At 42.1% G+C, this 19,484-nt stretch overlaps 1 protein-coding gene across 3 annotated transcripts in view; it reads left to right on the top strand.

Moving 5' to 3' along the window:
* Positions 1-19,484, top strand: part of SCAPER (S-phase cyclin A associated protein in the ER) — a 194,148-nt gene that overhangs the window by 130,417 nt on the left and 44,247 nt on the right. For all 3 annotated transcript variants that reach the window (XM_083460692.1, XM_083460691.1, XM_083460693.1), the window contains 2 exons: positions 5,008-5,131; positions 14,776-15,005. In XM_083460692.1, coding sequence (XP_083316818.1) covers positions 5,008-5,131; positions 14,776-15,005 — 354 coding nt within the window. The remainder of the gene's footprint in view (positions 1-5,007; positions 5,132-14,775; positions 15,006-19,484) is intronic.

The raw sequence follows: 19,484 nt of genomic DNA, 5'->3' as shown, positions 1-19,484 counted from the left end.
GTATTGCTGCAATGCATTGTGCGTGGGGCTGCCATTACAAAATGCAATGGCCAGATCACTCACCAGAACAAGACAATTTGAGCATATAACACATATAATCTGGCACAATTGCACTGGCTGCTGATTAGCTTCTGGGCCCAATTCAAAGTGCTGGTGTTGACCTTACAGAGATCAGGACCTCAATACCTTAAGGACTGCCTCTCCCCATACAAACCACTCTAGACCCTGTGCTTGTCATCTCTGGCCTTTCTTTGTGTGCCTTCTCCCTGAGAGTTTTGGAGGGTGGCAGCAAGAGAACAGGCCTTTTCTGTGGGATGCTCTCCCCAGAGAGACTCACCTGGCACCATCGTTACATGTCTTTAGGCACCAGGCAAAAACATTCTTCTTTACCCAGGCCTATGGCTATTAAATATTCTATGGCCTGTGAAGGGGGGGGCGACTATTATGATGATGACTATTTTATTATTAGGCTGTCTGTCTGTATGCTTTTTACTGTGTTTTTATCACTGATGTTCTGTAATGTGTTTTTAATGTTGTACTGCACCCTGGGACATTTTGATAAAGGGTGGTATATCAGTTGAATAAATCATAATCCCAGTGGTGCAGCGGTAAAACTACTAGCATATTTGCAAGCCTATGCAGGGTCCGTTATGGTTTCAAATTAAATGGGGACCTGCATGTTGAGATTCCTGCCTTGCAGGGTGTTGGGGTCCCTTCCAAATCTACATTTTTATGATTCTATGAACAACATACATGGAAAGTGGAATTTTCCAAACCTTTGTGTTTAAGTGGGGGTGTCTTGTTTTAATTCATAAACCATTTCATGCTCATCTCAGGGACCTTGTACAGAAATGGTAACACTAGACAGCTGTCGTTTCCTTAATAAGATTAAAATTAAGAAATTAGTTTGCTGACTTTAATCTGCCATTTAACCCTGTAAACCACCTGGGACCTGCTCTGCTGCCAACACTTTGCATTCTGAATTTAAAAATTGTATCTCTGAACCTGAGCCGACAACATTTCTGAATATATTCTAAGTATCGCTGTCTGAGGTTAACAAGCTTATACTGCTGGTTTTCTGCCTCCATGTTGTAGCATAGAATAAATGACAGAATTTGCCTTTGCCACCTTGGTTCAAATGAACTTTGTTTTTTTTCTCTTTGGCGCTTCAGTTCCCCCACCCAACCCTTCACATAAGGATTTCTGTGGGAAACCATGAAATGGGGGGTTGTTAGTCTAGCATAACTCCTACAACATGATAAGAGTGATTTTGAAGTTCCTGAAGTTTTACCACTTGGGGAATGGATGCTTGTGTGAGTTGGCTTTAGAAATGTTGCAGTAAAACAGCCAATGTGTGGACTTTAATTCAAGATAAACAATTAAAGACATTTTCAAATAAATTTATTTTTCAAACTGTATGTGTTTTAAATTTATTTTTTGTGTTAAGCAAAAAAATAGAAGAGGTTCTTTATTAATAAATGACAAATCTTGATTGATGGCCTTGAATGATTTTTAAGAACAAACCATTTTAGTTATCTTTTATAGACAGGATATGTTGATGTGCAGCTGACTCACCCAGATTCAAATAAACGGTTGGATAACCACACTGCCGAGTTACTATTGGAACAATGCCTTGTTTTTTGTTTCACAAATTTAATTTCTATGAAATATTTCTCTCCTGCCTTTTGAGCATGCGATTTCTAAGGTTGTGCAGAAATAAAATGCTAACATAATAGTATGTTGTAAAAAATGGAAGCTGGCTACTTTAAAAATGGTAGGCAGAAATCCACACAGAAGCGGGAATAATTAAATATCATTAAACATCTGTGGAATGCTTTCCCGACACTTGTTGGTGGTTCCTTTAAAGATAAAACCAGATCATCAGCATAGGCCTTCAATTTAAACTGTGCCCAGCTTTGTCAACCACTTGGAGGAGGCAGGTGGGGTCAGAGCCACAAAAGTCAGGGGCACATACTCCCCAAAGTCAATTTGCCAACCTCTACCTTCATGTACATCACGTTTGCCTTTTAACTGAAGGAACTGCTGCGACCTTTGCAAATTACTGCATCAGCTGTGCCCAAAGTGCCAGAAAGCATATGTTGCCACAAAAAAGAAGAAAAGTTTTCAGAAGGCCTAAATGGTTGACAATCATATAGCAGTTTGTTCTGCTTGACTGCTGTCTGACATCTAGTGTAGTCATTTATAGCTGTACGCAGCTTAGTACAAAATAGCTGCCTTTGTGTTCTTTCCACACTCTTAAGAGGTGTAAATGGCTCCCTAAACTATGGAATAAGTCCCAGTTGTCTGTAAGGTGATTGGTTATGACCTTTTGTATTCTCAAAAGTCATTCAGGTGCATTGGCAAGGTTCTGTTTTTTTGTTGGCTTTTGTTTTGTTTCCCTGTTTCCTCTTTTGTCACATTGCACCACTTCCCAGGTGATGCCTTTATGAACTGGTCCCAGCTGAGCACTGTCAGTTAGACAGGAAGATGCTGCTCATGTACCCTGGTTGCTGATGATTTTTCAACAAAATTGACCATCGATTGTCTCTTCCCTAATGCTACATTTATTGTAAAAGATGGTTACATGGCAATGGCAAAATGCTAGAAATGTCTGCTATGATCATTTGCAGATGCTCTTTTATTAAAGATTAGTAAAACATGTATCACTTTAAGGGCTTTTGTATACATACGGAGCCACGTGTGTTTCACCCTTTACCTTGTTATGCCCTGTACAAAGAGGCTGCACTTTTAATGAATCTTAGCTTTCAGAGTTTTTGTTTTATGCTTAAATTTCGGCCACAGGGCAGCTGTTGAGACTGCCATGGACAGGCAGAATATTTATTTATTTATTTGCATAATAGGTAAAGGTACAGGGACCCCTGACCGCTAAATCCAGTCGCGGATGACTCCGGGGTTGCGGCGCTCATCTCGCTTTCCTGGCCGAGGGAGCCGAGGGTACAGCTTCCAGGTTATGTGGCCAGCATGACTAAGCCGCTTCTGGCAAACCAGAGCAGCGCACAGAAACGCTGTTTACCTTCCCGCACTGTGACATGCTTTCGAACTGCTAGGTTGGCAGGAGCTGGGATCGAGCAACAGGAGCTCACCCCGTTGTGTGGATTCAAACCACCGACCTTCTGATCGGCAAGCCCTAGGCTCTATGGTATAGACCACAGCATCACCCTCATCCCATAATGTGTATATTGCCCAAATACCATAGATTCCGGTGTATAAGGCGACTTTTTAACCCCAGAAAAGAGGTTAAAAAGTTGGGGGTCGCCTTATACGCCGGGTATGGGTGGCGCAGAGCTGAGCCCCCCCCCCTGCTGCGGCGGCTCCGAAGCTGCAGCAGCTGGCGGCGGGCTCAGTTCGGCGCCGGGAGAAAGCCGCCAGGTGCGGAGCCCCGCCCCCCGCCCCCCGCCCCCGTTGCTGCTTTGGAAGCAGCAGCAGTGAGCGGCAGGCTCAGCTCTGCACCGGGTGGCTTTCTCCCGGCACGGAGCTGCCCAGCGTATTAGGCGACTGGGCTTATAAGACAAATCCCCAAATTGCAGCTGCTAATTTGGGGGGTCATCTAATGTGCCCAGTCACCTAATATGCCGGAATCTACGGTAATAATGTCCTCTGAGTGGTAACTTTTTATAGAAAGAACCACAGTGTTCCAAAATGAACCCACATTGCTCTATGAACATAGGGATCATGCTTCATGTGATCGTCTTAAAGAATAAAGGTTTACACTCTCAAATTTTAGGATGTTGTGTGCATTGCAAACAATTACCCCATTTAAATAGGCTGCATCTGAGGGACAGGTGAGAAAGCAAGAGCCGCAAGTACAGCTTGCCTCCTCCCCTTGCAGAAGAGTTGCCGTCTGCCGCCATTCCACAGGGCCGCATTGCAGGAGAGACGAGCCACAGCAACCACCTTCGGCTGCTGAGCAGCGACTCCTGGCCGTGGTGACAGTGCTCTTATTATTCACATCATCATCAGGCTGGACCTGTGGAGAAGCAGCCCAATAATCGTGGATCTCTCTCCCTTTGTATATTTACCTAAGAATCTTACCAAAGTATTTTAAGTACCGTATTTTTTGCACCATAACACTCACGTTTTTCCTCCTAGAGAGTAAGGGGAAATGTCTGTGCGTGTTATGGAGCTAATGCCTATGGATGGCGGGGGGATCTGCTGCAGTTGTGAGCAGAGGATCCATGGTTCCCCTTCCTCCCTCCTCCGTGGCTCGCTTTGAAACAGCAAAGCGGGAGAGGAGCCGCTTACACGGGTGTAAGCGACTCCTGTCTGGTTGGCTGCTTTAAACTGTGCTCTCTGTCCCTCTCTCCTCCCCACTCAGCTCGCTAAATAGCAGCAAAACTTTTCAGCTCTCTAAGCCGGGGAGGAGGGAGAGAAGCAGAGCCTGCTTGTTTTAAAGGAGCAAAGCGGGAGAGGAGAGGAGCCTTCTCCCCTTATACCCCTCTTCTGCATTATTAGCAGCATCCTTCTCCACACACCCCACGCGTGCTCCTTGTCCCTTGAGTGCTTTTCCTTCCCTCCCCACTTAAAACGTGGTTACAAAGCATGGATTCACATGGATCCTCAGGATTTTTGCATTGGGCTACCCCAAACTCACCGTCAGATCACATGTCTGTGGCCACAGCATGAACCACAAAAATCATACATCCACTGTTTCATTTAGAATATTTTTTTTCTTGTTTTCCTCCTCTAAAAACTACGTGCGTGTTATGGTCAGGTGCGTGTTATAGAGCGAAAAATACGGTAGTTTGCTAGACCTTTGAGGGCCACATTTAACTTGATCTTTTTATCTGGAAATTCAATTTTTTTATTTTATGGGTTCTTTCTTTCCTCCTGTTGTGTTCCATATTCAGAATTTGCTTTGTCCTTTGGCTGTGGTCTGCTGTTGGCATAAAAGTCAAGCTCAAAAGATGTCCCACAGAACTATTGATTTATATCACCTTGATTGGCATTTTTTCCTTAAGATGATTAAAATTTCACTTTATCTCTTAGGTCACTCTGCAGTACAATAAACGCTTATCACCTGGCCTGCAGTAACTGTGTGGAAAACTGCACCTATGTTTTGTTCAGCAACAAGATTACATTTTTAATGGACCTGTTGATGCACCAGTTAATGGTATGTAATGCTTTAACTTTGAATTAACTGTGTTAGTGCCATAGTGGTGACTAGAAATACCTGATATAACTGGACCACTTACATCATGGATGTTGTGTTTACTTGATTTTACCAATGTGATGTGCAGACATTTGTATCTTCCTCTGATACGTAAAAAGGAGCAGAATCGGGAGCTTGCAAGTTTGAGGAGGGCAGCAAAGGGAAGGAGGGGCTCAAACCACAGCCCCGTCATCTGTAAAGTAAGAGGCAACATTTTAGAAAAAAAGGACATTTGTGTGAAGGGACTTATTCTTGTTAATAATAACACTAATTACATTTATCAGTTGGTTTATACAGTAAAAGTTCTGAAAGCAACTTGACAAGGTAAAATACAGCATATAAAGCAGTTTATACCAATGAACAATACAAAATGTGTAAAATGCTCACCCAACAACATATTAATAGGAATAATTCGTACCCACCCCACAATAGATGAGCACCACCATAGGAGACAACACAAATTAGCTTGGGTATACAATAAAAGTCCTAGCCTGTTGCCTAGAGGCTGACAAGAATGGCACTAGGCATGTTTCCCTGGGGAGAGCATTCCACTGACAGGGGCCACCACTGTGGTCAGGGGTTGAAGCCATCTCACGTTCACTGCTTGCTGCCGCATAACTTCCCTCTAACTGCTTCCACTTGGTCCAGCTAGGGGATAAGTGGCAAAAGGAGACACTCGGTAAGGAGACAAATGTTGAGGGGCAGGGGCGCATTCGCCTGAAAGAAAGCGAACGTGTTGGGAGTAGACTTAGGTTTGTTGCCCTCTCACATAGTTGAAGTCTTGGAATTCACATGGGCTATTCTGCATTCTGTTTTTAATACATGAAAATGCATCATTCTGCATCTTAACAGGTTTTGCAAATCAAGGGGGGGTGGAAGAGAAAGACAGATACATTTTAATGGGGAAACTTTTAACTTTCACTTAATTTCAGATGTCATTAAATATTTTATTAGAAACTCATTTTTAATTCATAGTAACCTCCTTATCATGAGATATTTAGTCTAGGACTGCTACTTATAAATGGTGTGTATATGTTTTCATGAGCCAAGCAGTTTGTTAATTGAAAAGTTATGTATGTGCCTTGAATAATTTACATTGCACAGTTAGAACCAATACGCCATAGGACAGTTGACAAACACTTAAGAGGAAGCCTTCGTTGTCAACAAAAGGAACCTGAACGCAACTTGTAAATTCTGTTTTTCATTCGTCACATGGTCATTTGCCTTCCTCCAGCTCTTTCCAGGAAGAACTGAGGTATACAATTTGAGCTTGCTTCCACTTAGCTCTCTGTTGTACGTAGGAAGCCACAGGATGGTTGTACGTCCTCTGCTGAATGCACTAGATACTTGATTGAGCAATTAAAGTATAAAAGAGGTCCACCAGCAGTTAATATGGTTTGATGTCAAAGGCCTATTCCTGGGCTCAGATTTCATTTGTTATAATTGTTTCTCTTTTGCATCTGGCTTGGGTTGGTGAATCTGGGGTCCCAGTAAAAGGCACATAGTTCCCATAAGCCTGAAGTCTGTCCTTTCCTGGAATAGGCATTCAGACACTTTGTTTAGATGAAGAGGCAAAACTCTTCCACTCAAAAACGAACTCAGGTCAGTTCCTTCATCAAGAATCAGCCTCAGTGGCCATAACCTTTTCCCCAGATGGGCCTAGACCAGGGAGCTTCCACAGATTTGCTTACATCAGAGCAGCAGATCCTGTGGACCATTTCCAACTTCTGACACTTGGAGCAGCATCCAGTTATCTGCTGGCTCGTTGTTTTCCTTGACTCAACAGTCCTCTTTTCGTCTAACCACTTTAATGCTGACATTAGCTATATCAGAGACATACAATGCAGTCCCAAGCACATTTACTCAGAAGCAAGCCCCTCTGTGTTCCGTAGGTCTTATGCCCCAGTGAATGCCTCGTAAGACGAAAAACGCACAAGACGAAAGAGTTTTCCGGTTTTTGAGTCGTTCCGCAAGACGAATTTCCCTATGGGCTTGCTTCGCAAGACGAAACATCTTGCGAGTTCTTGCGAGTTTGTTTCCTTTTTCTTAAAGCCGCTAAGCCGTTAATAGCCGCTAAGCCGCTAATAGCCGTGCTTCGCAAGATGAAAAAACCGCAAGACGAAGAGACTCGCGGAACGGATTAATTTCGTCTTGTGAGGCACCACTGTATTGGATTGCACCTTCATCCACTAAGACAAAAGCGTCCACTGGAATGAATGCCTGTAGGGTTTTTGTGAACTTATTGCTGAAGGGAAAGTTTAGTGAAACAAATCAGTGAAAGTTCTGTTGTGTGCATGAATTGAGCCACTGAGTGTCCCACATTTCTGTAATACGGATTATTGCATAGAAAACTAACATTGGGGGAGTGTGGTGTCAAGGTGTGTTTTTTTCTCTAGCGAAAGAATCAAATAGATTGTAAGAGAGGCTCACTTGTTCTGTTTGAGCAGTAAACTTGAATTGTTAATTTATAACAAGCAGTTGCATCCTATAAAATTTATAGTTACTTTTTGACATTTTCCCTAGAAAGACATGTGTGCATAGCATGATGAAACCTAAAAACTGAATATTTTTAGCAGTGTCTTAAGTTGGGGAGAGGTGGTGGTGATGTATTTCAGTACAAATTCTTTTGTGTTTTAAAAAATAGACTCTGTGGGGCAGGTTGGATTAATTTATTAATCAAGTGCTCTCAGATAGATCTAATGAGTGTTTCCAAATGTCTTTGGAAACAACAAGCTGAGCAAGTTAGCAAGCAACCTGAGCTTGCCTTGAACCTGGTCTTAGGTGCTTTTGTTCATTCAGTTAGTTGCTTTCCTTTCAGAAGTGTCACTGCCCCCGTGGGTTAAATGTTCCCACCACATTTACTAAGCACCAGATTCTTGCTTCCACTGCCTCTTATGTACAGTACCTATTCCTGAACTATATCCAAATTATGGACAAAACCACGCATGACTAGCATACATTTTACCTTGGATTGCATTAATCTAGGAATCTTAATTATTTAGAACAGTTCCTGCAAGATTGGACTTTCCTTCTTTTTATTCACTATGAAATAATGCATTCCATTATTTATTGATGGATTTGATTCACTTTATATCCGCCCTTCCTCCCGAAGGAGCCCAGGGTGCCAATGTATCCCCCCATTCCTCAAAGACGCTCAGGACGGCATCCACTGTTTTCACTCCTCTTTGTCCCCTCCTTTCATTTTATCCTCACAACAACCCTACGAAGGAGGTCAGGCTGAAAGTGACAAGCCCACGGTCAGTGGACCAGTCCTAGCATGACATTCGTAGTCATGATACCACAAAGAGTCACAGTCTGGGATAATTTGAATTTCAAATTTGAGAGCCAGCTTGGCAATCCTTTATAGTTCAAAGTGTCAGATATGAATAAAACATTAACAATAGTAAATAAAATGCATTGATTGCTAGTTGTTTCTTGTTTTAAGTATCTCTCTGTCTGTAAACTCTAAGGAGCATCTGATAATTATTATTTTTTGCTTTTCCTTTTTTGAGTGGCCTTACAGCTAAAGGAGGGTGAATTCTCTTATTGCCACTGCATTTTGTAGCTTAAATTACTTGAATGGAGATGCTTGTGTCATATTTCAGATTTGAATAAATTATGGAGCAAAATGTACACCCTTAAAGAAAGGTGCTTTTATCAGCCAAGTAATGGCACTTGCATGTTTGACTCTGCAACAGAGGGACTTGCTTTAATATTGAGGCTTACTAGGCTTTTGTCCTCCTCTGGGTTATTTCTTCTTGTTGTCTGTCTGGAGGCTGAAGGACTGGAGCTGTCAGGAGCTAAAAGCTTTGTTTAGTCCCCAGCCAGGTAACACCAGTCAGCTTTATCTTCCCTTCCACCGCCCTGCAATTGGCCTCCACCCTGACCTCGCAGACCACCCACCTTAGGAAGCAGACCCAGTCGCTCCATAGCTTAATTGTTCGGTTTTGTAAGGGACAAGAGAGAGAACGTCAGTAGTATTTACTGCAAATACTTTCCAGAAGTGCCTCTTTCTCAAAACGTTTCTGTTCAGGCAAGCCCAGAGGTGTTTTAAAGTCTGCCGAAACCACAGCACCACTGCTGATGTTGAGACCGGGGTTCAGACACACCAGGAATGCCATGATCAGAGATAGCAGCACAAGGTGTACAAGACCCCTTGGTGCGTGTCCCCCGAGGGCACCCACAGAAAGACAGATTCTGCCTGGGAGAGGAAGGGCAGGCACAAAATATTATCCTGTGGCGTCAGCCAAGAGATCCTTAAGGTCATCCTGAGGAATGTTTGTAAAAAATTAAAACCAACAACATTTTTGCTCTTTCCATGGGTCTGCAGTAGATTGTACGTGGAAGGCTTAATAGTGGGTGAGATTGATAGATAGATGATTTGAATGTTTCAGTATAGGTTGCCTACTTGTCCCATATTTGTTTCATCTTTTTAAGTTTTAGATGTTGTAGCTTCTTCACTTGCTGTTTGAAGCTGAAAGCTGTAACTTGGGAGAGTATAGAGAAGGGATTTATGTAGGCAGTAAATTGGGAGTTTGCGTGTTGCCAGGTGGGGAGTTCTTCTGGCATGCATTTTGTCAATTGTAGAGGTTTTCCCAGCAAAAGCTAGAAGGTAAGTGAGGACTGTGACTTGGGCCTGAGTCTCCCACTCCAAGAAAAATTTCCTTAATTTTGTTTATTTAACTACAAACTAATTGGAGTCTCTTCCTCCAAGTCCCACCGTCATCTTCGATTAGAGAGCCTACTCGGTGATGGCACCTCATACAGTGGTGCCTCACAAGACAAAAATAATCCGTTCCGCGAGTCTCTTCGTCTAGCGGTTTTTTCGTCTTGCGAAGCAACCCGTTTAGCGGATTAGCGGCTATTAAAGGCTTAGCGGCTAAAAGGCTATTAGCGGCTTAGAAAAAGGGGGGGAAGCGGGGGGAAATCGGAACACTCGCAAGACGTTTTCGTCTTGCAAAGCAAGCCCATAGGGAAATTCGTCTTGCGAAGCAGCTCAAAAACGGAAAACCCTTTCGTCTAGCGGGTTTTCCGTCTTGCGAGGCATTCGTCTTGTGGGGCACCACTGTATATAAGATGTCCTCTGTAGACCTGGTTCCCACTCTACTGCCTTTTAAATGTCAGGTGAAAAGTTATTTTTGTGCCCCCAGGCGTTCTAGCACACTGAGAGTTTGATGGTTTAATAAATGAACACTCCAGTTTTTGTGTGTTTTCATTCTGACTACAGAACTTTATTGTACTGTTCTGTTCTTTAAACTGTATGCTTCTCTGAGAGCTTATGCTCATTCTCTAAATTATTCAGTGATAACATGCTTAGATTTAAGCTAATAATAAAAGTAAGGTCAGATGTTTCATCTTAGGACCGCTCTCATTCTCCCCCCCCCCCAATTGCTTTAAGATGTAAAAAGAGTCAGTGGGTACCATTTTGATACTTTGATGACTGTGTCAGGGTGTTTGTGAACATTTTAGTTTGCTTTTTGGGCCAAGAACTGTATCAGAGGATTCAGTTATTTTTTCTTTAAAAGAAATTTTATTAATAAATAAAGGAGGAAATACATTATCATAAGGATAATTAAATTCTGATTCACATATTAGTTCAGGAGGTGTGAATTGGGTCAGGTTGATTAAAAATGCAGACTGAACCAAATGCCCTGTCCCTTCTTTGCAGCAGGATTGCAGCTTCATAGGGGAAACTATGAACAGTAAAGCTGCATCTTCATCAAAAAGCAGCAACAGGGACATCAACAATTCAAACAGAAAAATTAAAATGGTCGTTTTTTGTTTTTGTTTGTGCTACCTCACAAAGTGTTGACTCATGCTAATTCCAAAAGAATGTGTATCTCAACTTTATATTCCCTTGGGTTTCACTTTAGATTGTTTTGCACAGTCCACTTCCGGGCAGGATGACGTTCAAAGAACAGCATCCAATGGGACAGTGGTGAAGAGTATTGGTGTGCTCCTGTGTTTTAATACTACTACCTGTTTACAACTGTGGGAGCCAGTAGCATTTTAAAGAATACCAGCCTTTAAAGCAGGATTGGTTCCCCAAGCGCAAACAGCTGCCCTCCCCAGAGCTGCTCCTTCCAGCCTACAATAGCAGTTGTGCGGCTGCCTTTATTGCGGGCTCCATTCAAGCACTGCAAAACTGTTTCTCCTCAGCGCCTCCTCAAGCAAACTGGTTATGCTCAGGGGCTAGTTGCCACCAGCCAGGTACACAAAAGCCAAAAGGACAGGTTATCTCTTCATTCTGCTGCAGTTTCTTCTTCTTCTTCTTCTTCTTAATTATTATTATTATTATTATTATTATTATTTGTAAGCAGGTACTGTATTACGACTTCAAAATTCAGCAAGAAAAAATGTCAAACACAATAAGATAGTATAGGCAAAACTGTTCCTTCCACTGCTGAGAAGAATTGTTTGTGCAAGGAGCACAGTTGTTGCCCAGAGTCATCCTGCCTGGATGGCGGCTGCTCTCCGTGATTCTCAGCTGTGGGTAGAACATGCTAAGACAGATTCAAAATGGTCCGCGAAGTTTACACTGGAAGCACTAAGCCCACCAGAGGATTAGGCCTCCCACCTTTTTAGCATTTACCTGCTGGACCTTCTTGGGTGTCTTTAGGACTGTGCGTTAGAATGGAGCAAAGCTCCTGGTCCTGTGGGTCAGTCAGGAAGAGCATGCTGAAAGCAAATGGGAAGAGCCCTCAGTTCAGTTAGCCAGTGTATATCTTTCCTTTCCCCTGCGGGGCTTTGGCTTTGTTTACAGGAGACGCATTAGATTTATTGCACATCATGCGTAGGGGCAGAGGAGGTGGAGTGAAGAAAAGGGCAAGAAACAAGATGACAGCCCACTTTCCTATTAGCAGCACCAGGAAGATAGGAAACTTCCTTAGTGAGACCACCAGTCCGTCTAGCTCTGACTGGCAGCAGCTCCCCAGGGTTTCAGGCAGGGAGTTTCTCTCAGTCCTGCCTGGGGATGGAACCTGGACCTCTTGCCTGCAAAGCGGGGGCTCTTTCCCTAAGGGCTGCAGCCCACTTGGTAAGGGGGTGGGGGGAAGCAGGAAAGATTGCTGTTTCTGGTGGCCCTTGCCCCCTGCTGGACTTGCCACCATAACTGACCTTGTGCATGCATCTGCTGATATCAGTAAGGACCGCTATGCATAAATTATCCACTTCTGTTAAAAGCCCTGTGTCCTAGTCCTACTAATGCTAGTTTGAGAGTACAACCCACACAGAGGTCTGTTCATTAATTTATTTTAAAACATGTGTTTTGCTTTATTATTCCCAGTATTTGTACCCTACCTTCCTATAACAAATAACAGAAGCACTTGGCAAAACCAAATAAATATATATATATGTATGTTTTAAAAGGCCAAAATATATATTTTAATAGTCCAAAAGCAACAATACAAAAACAAAAAAGTCAGAATCAGCAGCATTCAGATTTCATTTCAAAGCATTATCCAAAAAAACACCTGCTGAAATAAAGCCATCCTTGCTGCTGCCAAAAGGCACACAGCAGTCGGACCAGGCAGGCCTCTTTTGGCCAGCCAGTTCAGATTTTGGATGCCTGGATTGAAAGGGCCCTGATCTGTTATATCTGCCTGCCATACATCTGTGGTGTTTTAATCATGCAGATAGATGTGAAAGGACCTCATGGCTGCTGATGTCACGAAGGCACAGAAGTGAGTGCTCATGTGCTAGAAGAGCAGCATAATTTACCTTTTCCGTATTGGCAGCTTTTTGTAATCACTGTGACTTTTTAGTTTCCTACCTGTAAATGCAGGTACTCCGCTGTGTCCTTCGCAGCCCTTTCCACCCTCACGCGCACACAGCACTGCCTGGATGGCTGCATTTTCCAAAGGCTCCAGATCATCCAGTGTTGTGTGTTGTGAGCCAGACATGTTTAGGGAAAAGAATGGAATACCTTAAGTTCTACAGTGGTACCTTGGTTCTCATACTTAATCCGTTTGGGAAGTCTGTTCCAAAACCAAAGTGTTCCAAAACCAAGGCGTGCTTTCCCATAGAAAGTCATGCAAAATGGTAAAAATTTTGGACACTGGGATGCAGAAAGGGGAGGTATGGGGGAGTCTGAGAAACAAGGTATATGAAAAAGAGGCTATGAAACTATACGTGTTTGTATGTCTTTTTATATGTTTGTACTGGTTTAAAATTTTTTTGTAAAACTAATAAAAAATTTATAAAAAAAAGAAAGTCATGCAAAATGGATTCATCCGTTCCAGACTTTTAAAAACAACCCTTAAAACAGCCATTTGACATGAATTTTACTATCTAAAAAGACCACTGATCCATAAAATGAAAGCAATAATCAAAGTACTGTACTATAAAATAAATAAAACAGTATTGTAGATGATAAAAATTAAAATTAAAATTTTTTTCTTACCTACACTGATGATAGTCAGTGATTGGATGCGGGGCTTTTATCCATTTCCACAGTCAGTAAATCAATCAGTAGCTGAACTGGGTTCCACACAGTCACAAAAACAAATTAACCAAAAAAGCCTCAAAAACAAAAATGCAAAATAAATAGCAAAAACAAAAGCACCAAACTTAATCTATTCCGGAAGTCGGTTTGACTTCCGAAATGTTCGAAAACCAAGACACAGCTTCTGATTGGTGTAGGCGCCCCGTTAACAATAGCCGACAGCTGCATCGAATGTTCAGCTTCCGAAAAACATTTGCAAACCGGAACACTTACTTCCAGGTTTTCGGCATTTGGGAACCAGGGCATTTGAGTACCAAGGCGTTTGAGAACCAAGGTACCATTGTACAGAGAATGCTTGCTGTGCTAATGACTTCCAAATTGTAGCATCTTACTTGCTAATTAAATAGGCACACGTGTTTTAAATACAATCCATCTACTTAGGTAGAGGCTCAAAATCACCAGGCGTGAATTACTCCAGGCTATGTAAATTACTGATGCAACACAATATTCTTTCTTCAACTGAACTTGAATAAGTAGCTGAAGACTTCTCACTTCCTAGCTTGGCTCCTTACCAGGAACAGACTATTACAACGGATTTTAAGTACCAACTCAAGGCACAGAGCTGATGAATAATAAAAAAAAATGTGCATGTTCTTCATTGCCAAGTGTTACCATATTCCCATGGAGAGAGATACAGCACTCAACCGTGGGGCAACTGTACTTTATGATTCCACTATTGTACAATAAAAGTGTAAATACCTTTTTTTTAAAGTGAAATCAATTTGGAGTTATCATTAATTTCTGAGTTTAGAAAGCAGCCTTATTTGTTTTGGTATTCATTCCCTGGAGCCAGCCTTTTTCTTCCTAGAATGATACCCAGCTCTGGACAGTGTTGACAGTCTGCCACTTAAGACACATCTCCTTCTGTTTATCTTCATCCTTATTATTACTAATGCAGGCCTCAAAGACTCTGGGGTGACTCGGTGAAGGGCATCACCTCACCAGCTGGAGGGCACCCAGAGGCAGGCGACCAGGGTGGTGAGGGCTCTGGGAATGAAGTCCTGTGAGGAACTGTTGAAAGAATTGAAACAAATAATTTGGAAAATGGAGTGGGGTTGTTTTGTTTTTTAATAATTTATTTTGTTTTGATATATGTGTGCAGGTTTACATTCCAGATGACCATAATGCTACCTTAGGAAGAACTGCCAACAAGCAAGTGTTTGAAGGTGTAACCACTGGAGTTCTAAGAATCATAGCTGTGGTCTTTGGGTGCCTGATCTCCAGTGCATCGTATGGGAACAAACAGATTTGTGTGCCAAAATTAATTCAGGAACCAAAGAACAAGGCCACACAAGCTGAAGCCTTTAACAGCAGGATTCAAGATCTCATTAGGTGAGAAAACAACTGGATGTCTTTAACCTCTTCATAGGGGAAAATGAAAGATCAAGTCCTCTCCATCAACCTGGCTGGAGTGAACTGCCATTTGGCCCCTCCTCTTCCAAATTAGTCTCCACCCCCAGTTCCCCCACCATTCTGCATCCAGGGGAGAGGTGACGGCAGCAGGGCCCCTCTCTTGCCTGAGCTGTAAGCAGGAGTCCTTTGACACCTCCCCTCCTGCAGTGGCCATGGCGCCTGAGCAGGTTTGTTGTCCTGTTCCTTCCCTTCCTCTTCTCTCTTTCGTATCATGTAATGGTGAACCATCTTGAGTACATTGGCTGATATAGTAAATAAATAAATATTGAAGCCATCTATTTGTTTATCAAATGTATATCCTTCCTTCCCTATATGGCCTTAGATCCCAAAGATGCATAACAAAATCATCTATTAAAACCCAACATTTAAAATACAATATAAACAAGATACATGTTAGCAAAATACATGTTAAACAAAATCAGTATAGCATTATGGGCCAATAATGTTAAACAAAATCAGTATAACATTATGGGCCAATAACGAATAAGGATGTGCATACTTGGCCACTGACTAAAGTTCATAATGTTGGTGCTAGGTACATCTCAAAGGAGATCATTCCAGAAACATGAGGATCTGTGCCAGTATTCTTGTGGTGGTGATTTTATTGTGCTGATTTTTGTTGTGCAGCCTGTAAGCTTTAATTTGATGGTAATTTTTTTGTGAACCCATATGAAATTATGCCGATTCAGGAGGATCCATTCTAATTCTGCTGGATCCAAATTTTACACAAACCTTTTTTTCAAAATTCCATATATGTCCAGTTGGCAGCCCCTAAAGACATGACATATTCGGCATGAGACTAAAAGGGAAGGGAAATCAGTTGTCTGGTGCCTGAGTTGGGTGATGTGGGGAGCACCCTGCACATCATCTTTTGTCTGTTTCCTCTCTGAATAGGATTCTGGGGGAGTGCTCCCAACCCCACCCAAATATTTGTCTTTCTTTTGTCTTTATCATCTGTCTTCCACCTTCTCTGGAAGATGCGGTAAAGGATACATTTAATTTTTCAAGGAGATCTCCCTCTTCTCTTAATAAATTACCTTTTGCCATGTCTTCAACCCCACTCTGCCCCTTGCACTGACCCTGGCCTTCCTTCTGCTCTGACCTCTTGCACTAGATGCACTTGGAATTCCTTTCTCAATACATTTAATTTCTACGTGGCAGGAACTGCACTTGAAAGCACAGCTCTTTATCTTTCTGTATTTTATCTACATCCTTTCCTATGTGCTGTACCATTTTTATTTAAATTGGCATTTTTGCCACCTCTTGCTGTTTTTCCAGATAGATGCAGGGATATTCCTTCTTTACCTTGGTGCATGTGGAGTCCTTTTCTAATGCAGATTTCCTTAAGCGGTAGTCGCTGTTGCTTATGAAATTTCCCCTTCATATCCTCTATTAAAATATCTGTGGAGTCTTTGAGAAGATTATAATTCATACATCATATTAAACCTGAATCCTTATTTCTCCCACCTGCCTTTGCACGAATCTTTACATGATGAAGTTACCTGTTCAGTTATTACAGTGAGTCCCTTTGAAGTCTGTTTGCAGGTGTGGTTTGGACTCAAACTGTGCCAGCAAATAGACTCACGGCAGACCTCTGTGAAGGTGCACTGTCGATGGAAGCATGCCTTCAAAGGGGTTCGCTGACAGTGCAGATCAACAGGTTGCCCTGATAGCAAGCCCTCTCAGCTGCCCTAGAGAGTTCCTGGTGGCCAGCTCCCTAGTACAGCTGATCCTAGCGGGGCTTGCTATCCGTGTCAGTTAGTTGATCAGCCCTGGCAGCAAGCCCCGCTGGCCAAGAAGCAATTGGAAGCTCACTTTAATTATTATAAAACCATTAGCTGTAGTTCAGTATGATGTCTGATGATAAGCCATTTTTCATGGTATTGGCCAGTAAATCAAGGATTCAGACATTGTACTTTGAAGTGGGTTTACAAACCATGGTTTGTGCTAACCATGATTTAGCATGATGTCTAAAGTGACAATCCATGGTTATGGCCTTTACTGTGGTGCCAGAATACACTGTACCTCTTGAGATGGAAGTGCCAAGCAGGTGAAAAGCCAAAAGAAGCAAGCAGCTGTAAACCATAGTTCAGAACATGATTTCAATTCTAAACAATAGTTAATGCAAAACAAGACTTGGAGAAAGGTCTGAACTGAGTAGAGAAATAAAATGAACAATTAGGCAAAGAAACCAGGAATCATAGCCCTTAGGTTTTGTGTGTGTGTGTGTGTTTTGGGGGGGTTATTGAAGATTTTCTTGTTTTACAGAAGTATGTGTAATGTTTCTCATATTTTTTCCGTGTAACATTTTTACAAATCAGTTTCATTTGTTGAGACATTGGGGGGGAAGGGGGGGAGATGGGGGTGGGGTCGGGTGGTGATGTTTCTATTTTGCTTAATGTATGTAGGGTTTGGTGTCAAAGTTACTCGTGCCGGTTCTCTGTTGTTCACTTGTGTTCCTTTGGTGGTGAGAGAGGTTGGGGTTGGCCTAGGGTGTGGTTTTCCATTTGTGATTGGCTGTGGTGATCTTTGTTTCCGTGTGTGAGTGAGGTGAGTGGGTGTTTTGGATAAGTTAGCCATATTGGTTTGTATGCTGTTGGTGGATTATTGTCATTGTCTTTTTGGGCTGTGTTTGTGATAAAGGGGAGCCATACCAGGGTAAAGGCGTCTTCTTCTGTTTGTTCCCGTGTCAGTTTCAGTTTATTAGTTAATTTTTCTAGTAGGGCTGTTTCCCATACTATTTGGTACCATTGGTCCATGCTTACTCCTGACAGGTCTCTCCAGTGTCTGGTTATGGTGTTTCTGGCTGCTGAAAGTAGGTGAGTTATGAGTTCTTTGTGGTGTAAGTGGGCATTGTTGTCTTAGAAGATGTTTAGTAGGGCCAGTTCTGGGGTGATGTCTAATACTTGCTTAGTTATTTTACATATTTCTCGTATAGCTGTTGTCCAGAATAGTTGTATTTTGGGGCACTCCAACCACATGTGGAGGTATGTGCCTGTGGAGGTGCACCCTCTCCAGCATTTTGGTGAGGTTCCTGGGTGTATTAGCGCTAGTTTCCTTGGTGTTAGGTACCACCTGTAGGTGAGTTTCAGAGTGAGTTATTTTCTTTTCGTTGATATGGATTTAAAGGGGGGTTTAGACCACATTCTGGTCCATTGAGTGGGGTTAATCTCATAGCCTATGTCATTCTCCCATTGTTTTTTGATTGCGTCTAGGGGGTTTGTGGGATTTTGGAGTAGTATTTTGTATATTGTGGATACCATCCCTTTACAGTTTCCCTTTGTTGTTAGGAGGAGGTTTTTGAAGGTCGTCAGGGGCCTAGTTGCTGCTGATTTTACTGTTGGGTTGTTTAAGAGGGCATGTAGTTGGTGTTGTGTTAACCAGGGCATTTGGGTGTCTTCTAGTTTGTCTTGTATTTCTTGTGTTGACAAAGCTTTGTTATTTTTATAGAAGTCTATTAGGCGATATAAGCCTTTGGTTTGCCAGGTTTTTATCTGGAGGTTTTGTGCTGCATGGTGGAATAATGGGTGGTACGCCAGGGGGATTAGTGGGGATGGGGTTGGGGATAGTTTGCCTATTTCTGTTTTCCATGCTTTGAGCATGGTCTGTGTGTATCTGTTAAGTGTTGTGGGAATTTTCCTTAGTTTGTTTGGGAGGAGTGGGTATGCTGTGGTGCAGGTATTTTCAATTGTGTCCCTCTCTAGGTGTACCCATTGTTTTGTCTCATCTTCTAGTATATATGGGATTATATGGTGTATTTGGTTGGCAATGTAATATGCTTCTGTGTTGGGGATTCCCCATCCTCCTTCTGAGGTGGGGAGGTACAGGTATTTGGGGCTTATTCTTGGTTTTTTATGTGAGAAGATAAAAGAGTGTAGTTTTCTCTGCCATCTGTGGAGTTGTGTTGGGGGAATCCAGATTGGGAGGGTTTGGAATAGGTAGGTTAGTTTTGGGAGGGTGATCATTTTGATCATGGCTATTTTGTCGAATCATAGCCCTTATGATACACAGCTAGATCATGTATTATTACTTCCTTACTTAATTAATTAATTAATTAATTAATTAATTAATTTCTTTTATACATTTTAAAACCACACTTTAAAGTACTGTGTTACCCATTGTTCCACATTATTTGTTACATTTCTAACTCTTCCCTTTCTCAAGGTTTCTAACCATCTCTTAAATAGAAAACACTAAAATGTTATATTGAATTTTAAATTACCCCATTAAAATTATGAGGGTGACTTTCCTCATTTAGGATTAGGGCACTGAAAGGCATTCAGCTTTTATATGTCACTGACAACGTGAAGATTTCCATTTTAGAAAGTGGTTCTCTTTTACAGATTTATTAAATTAGATTCCATGATACATCCACACCTAGCAAGACTTGTCACAAGA

This window comes from Podarcis liolepis (assembly GCF_965112155.1).
Source record: "Podarcis liolepis genome assembly, chromosome: 9".
NCBI classification, from domain to species: Eukaryota; Metazoa; Chordata; class Lepidosauria; order Squamata; family Lacertidae; genus Podarcis; species Podarcis liolepis.
The sequence above is the reverse complement of the archived record's forward strand: the minus strand, read 5'-3'. Positions and strand labels throughout refer to the sequence as shown.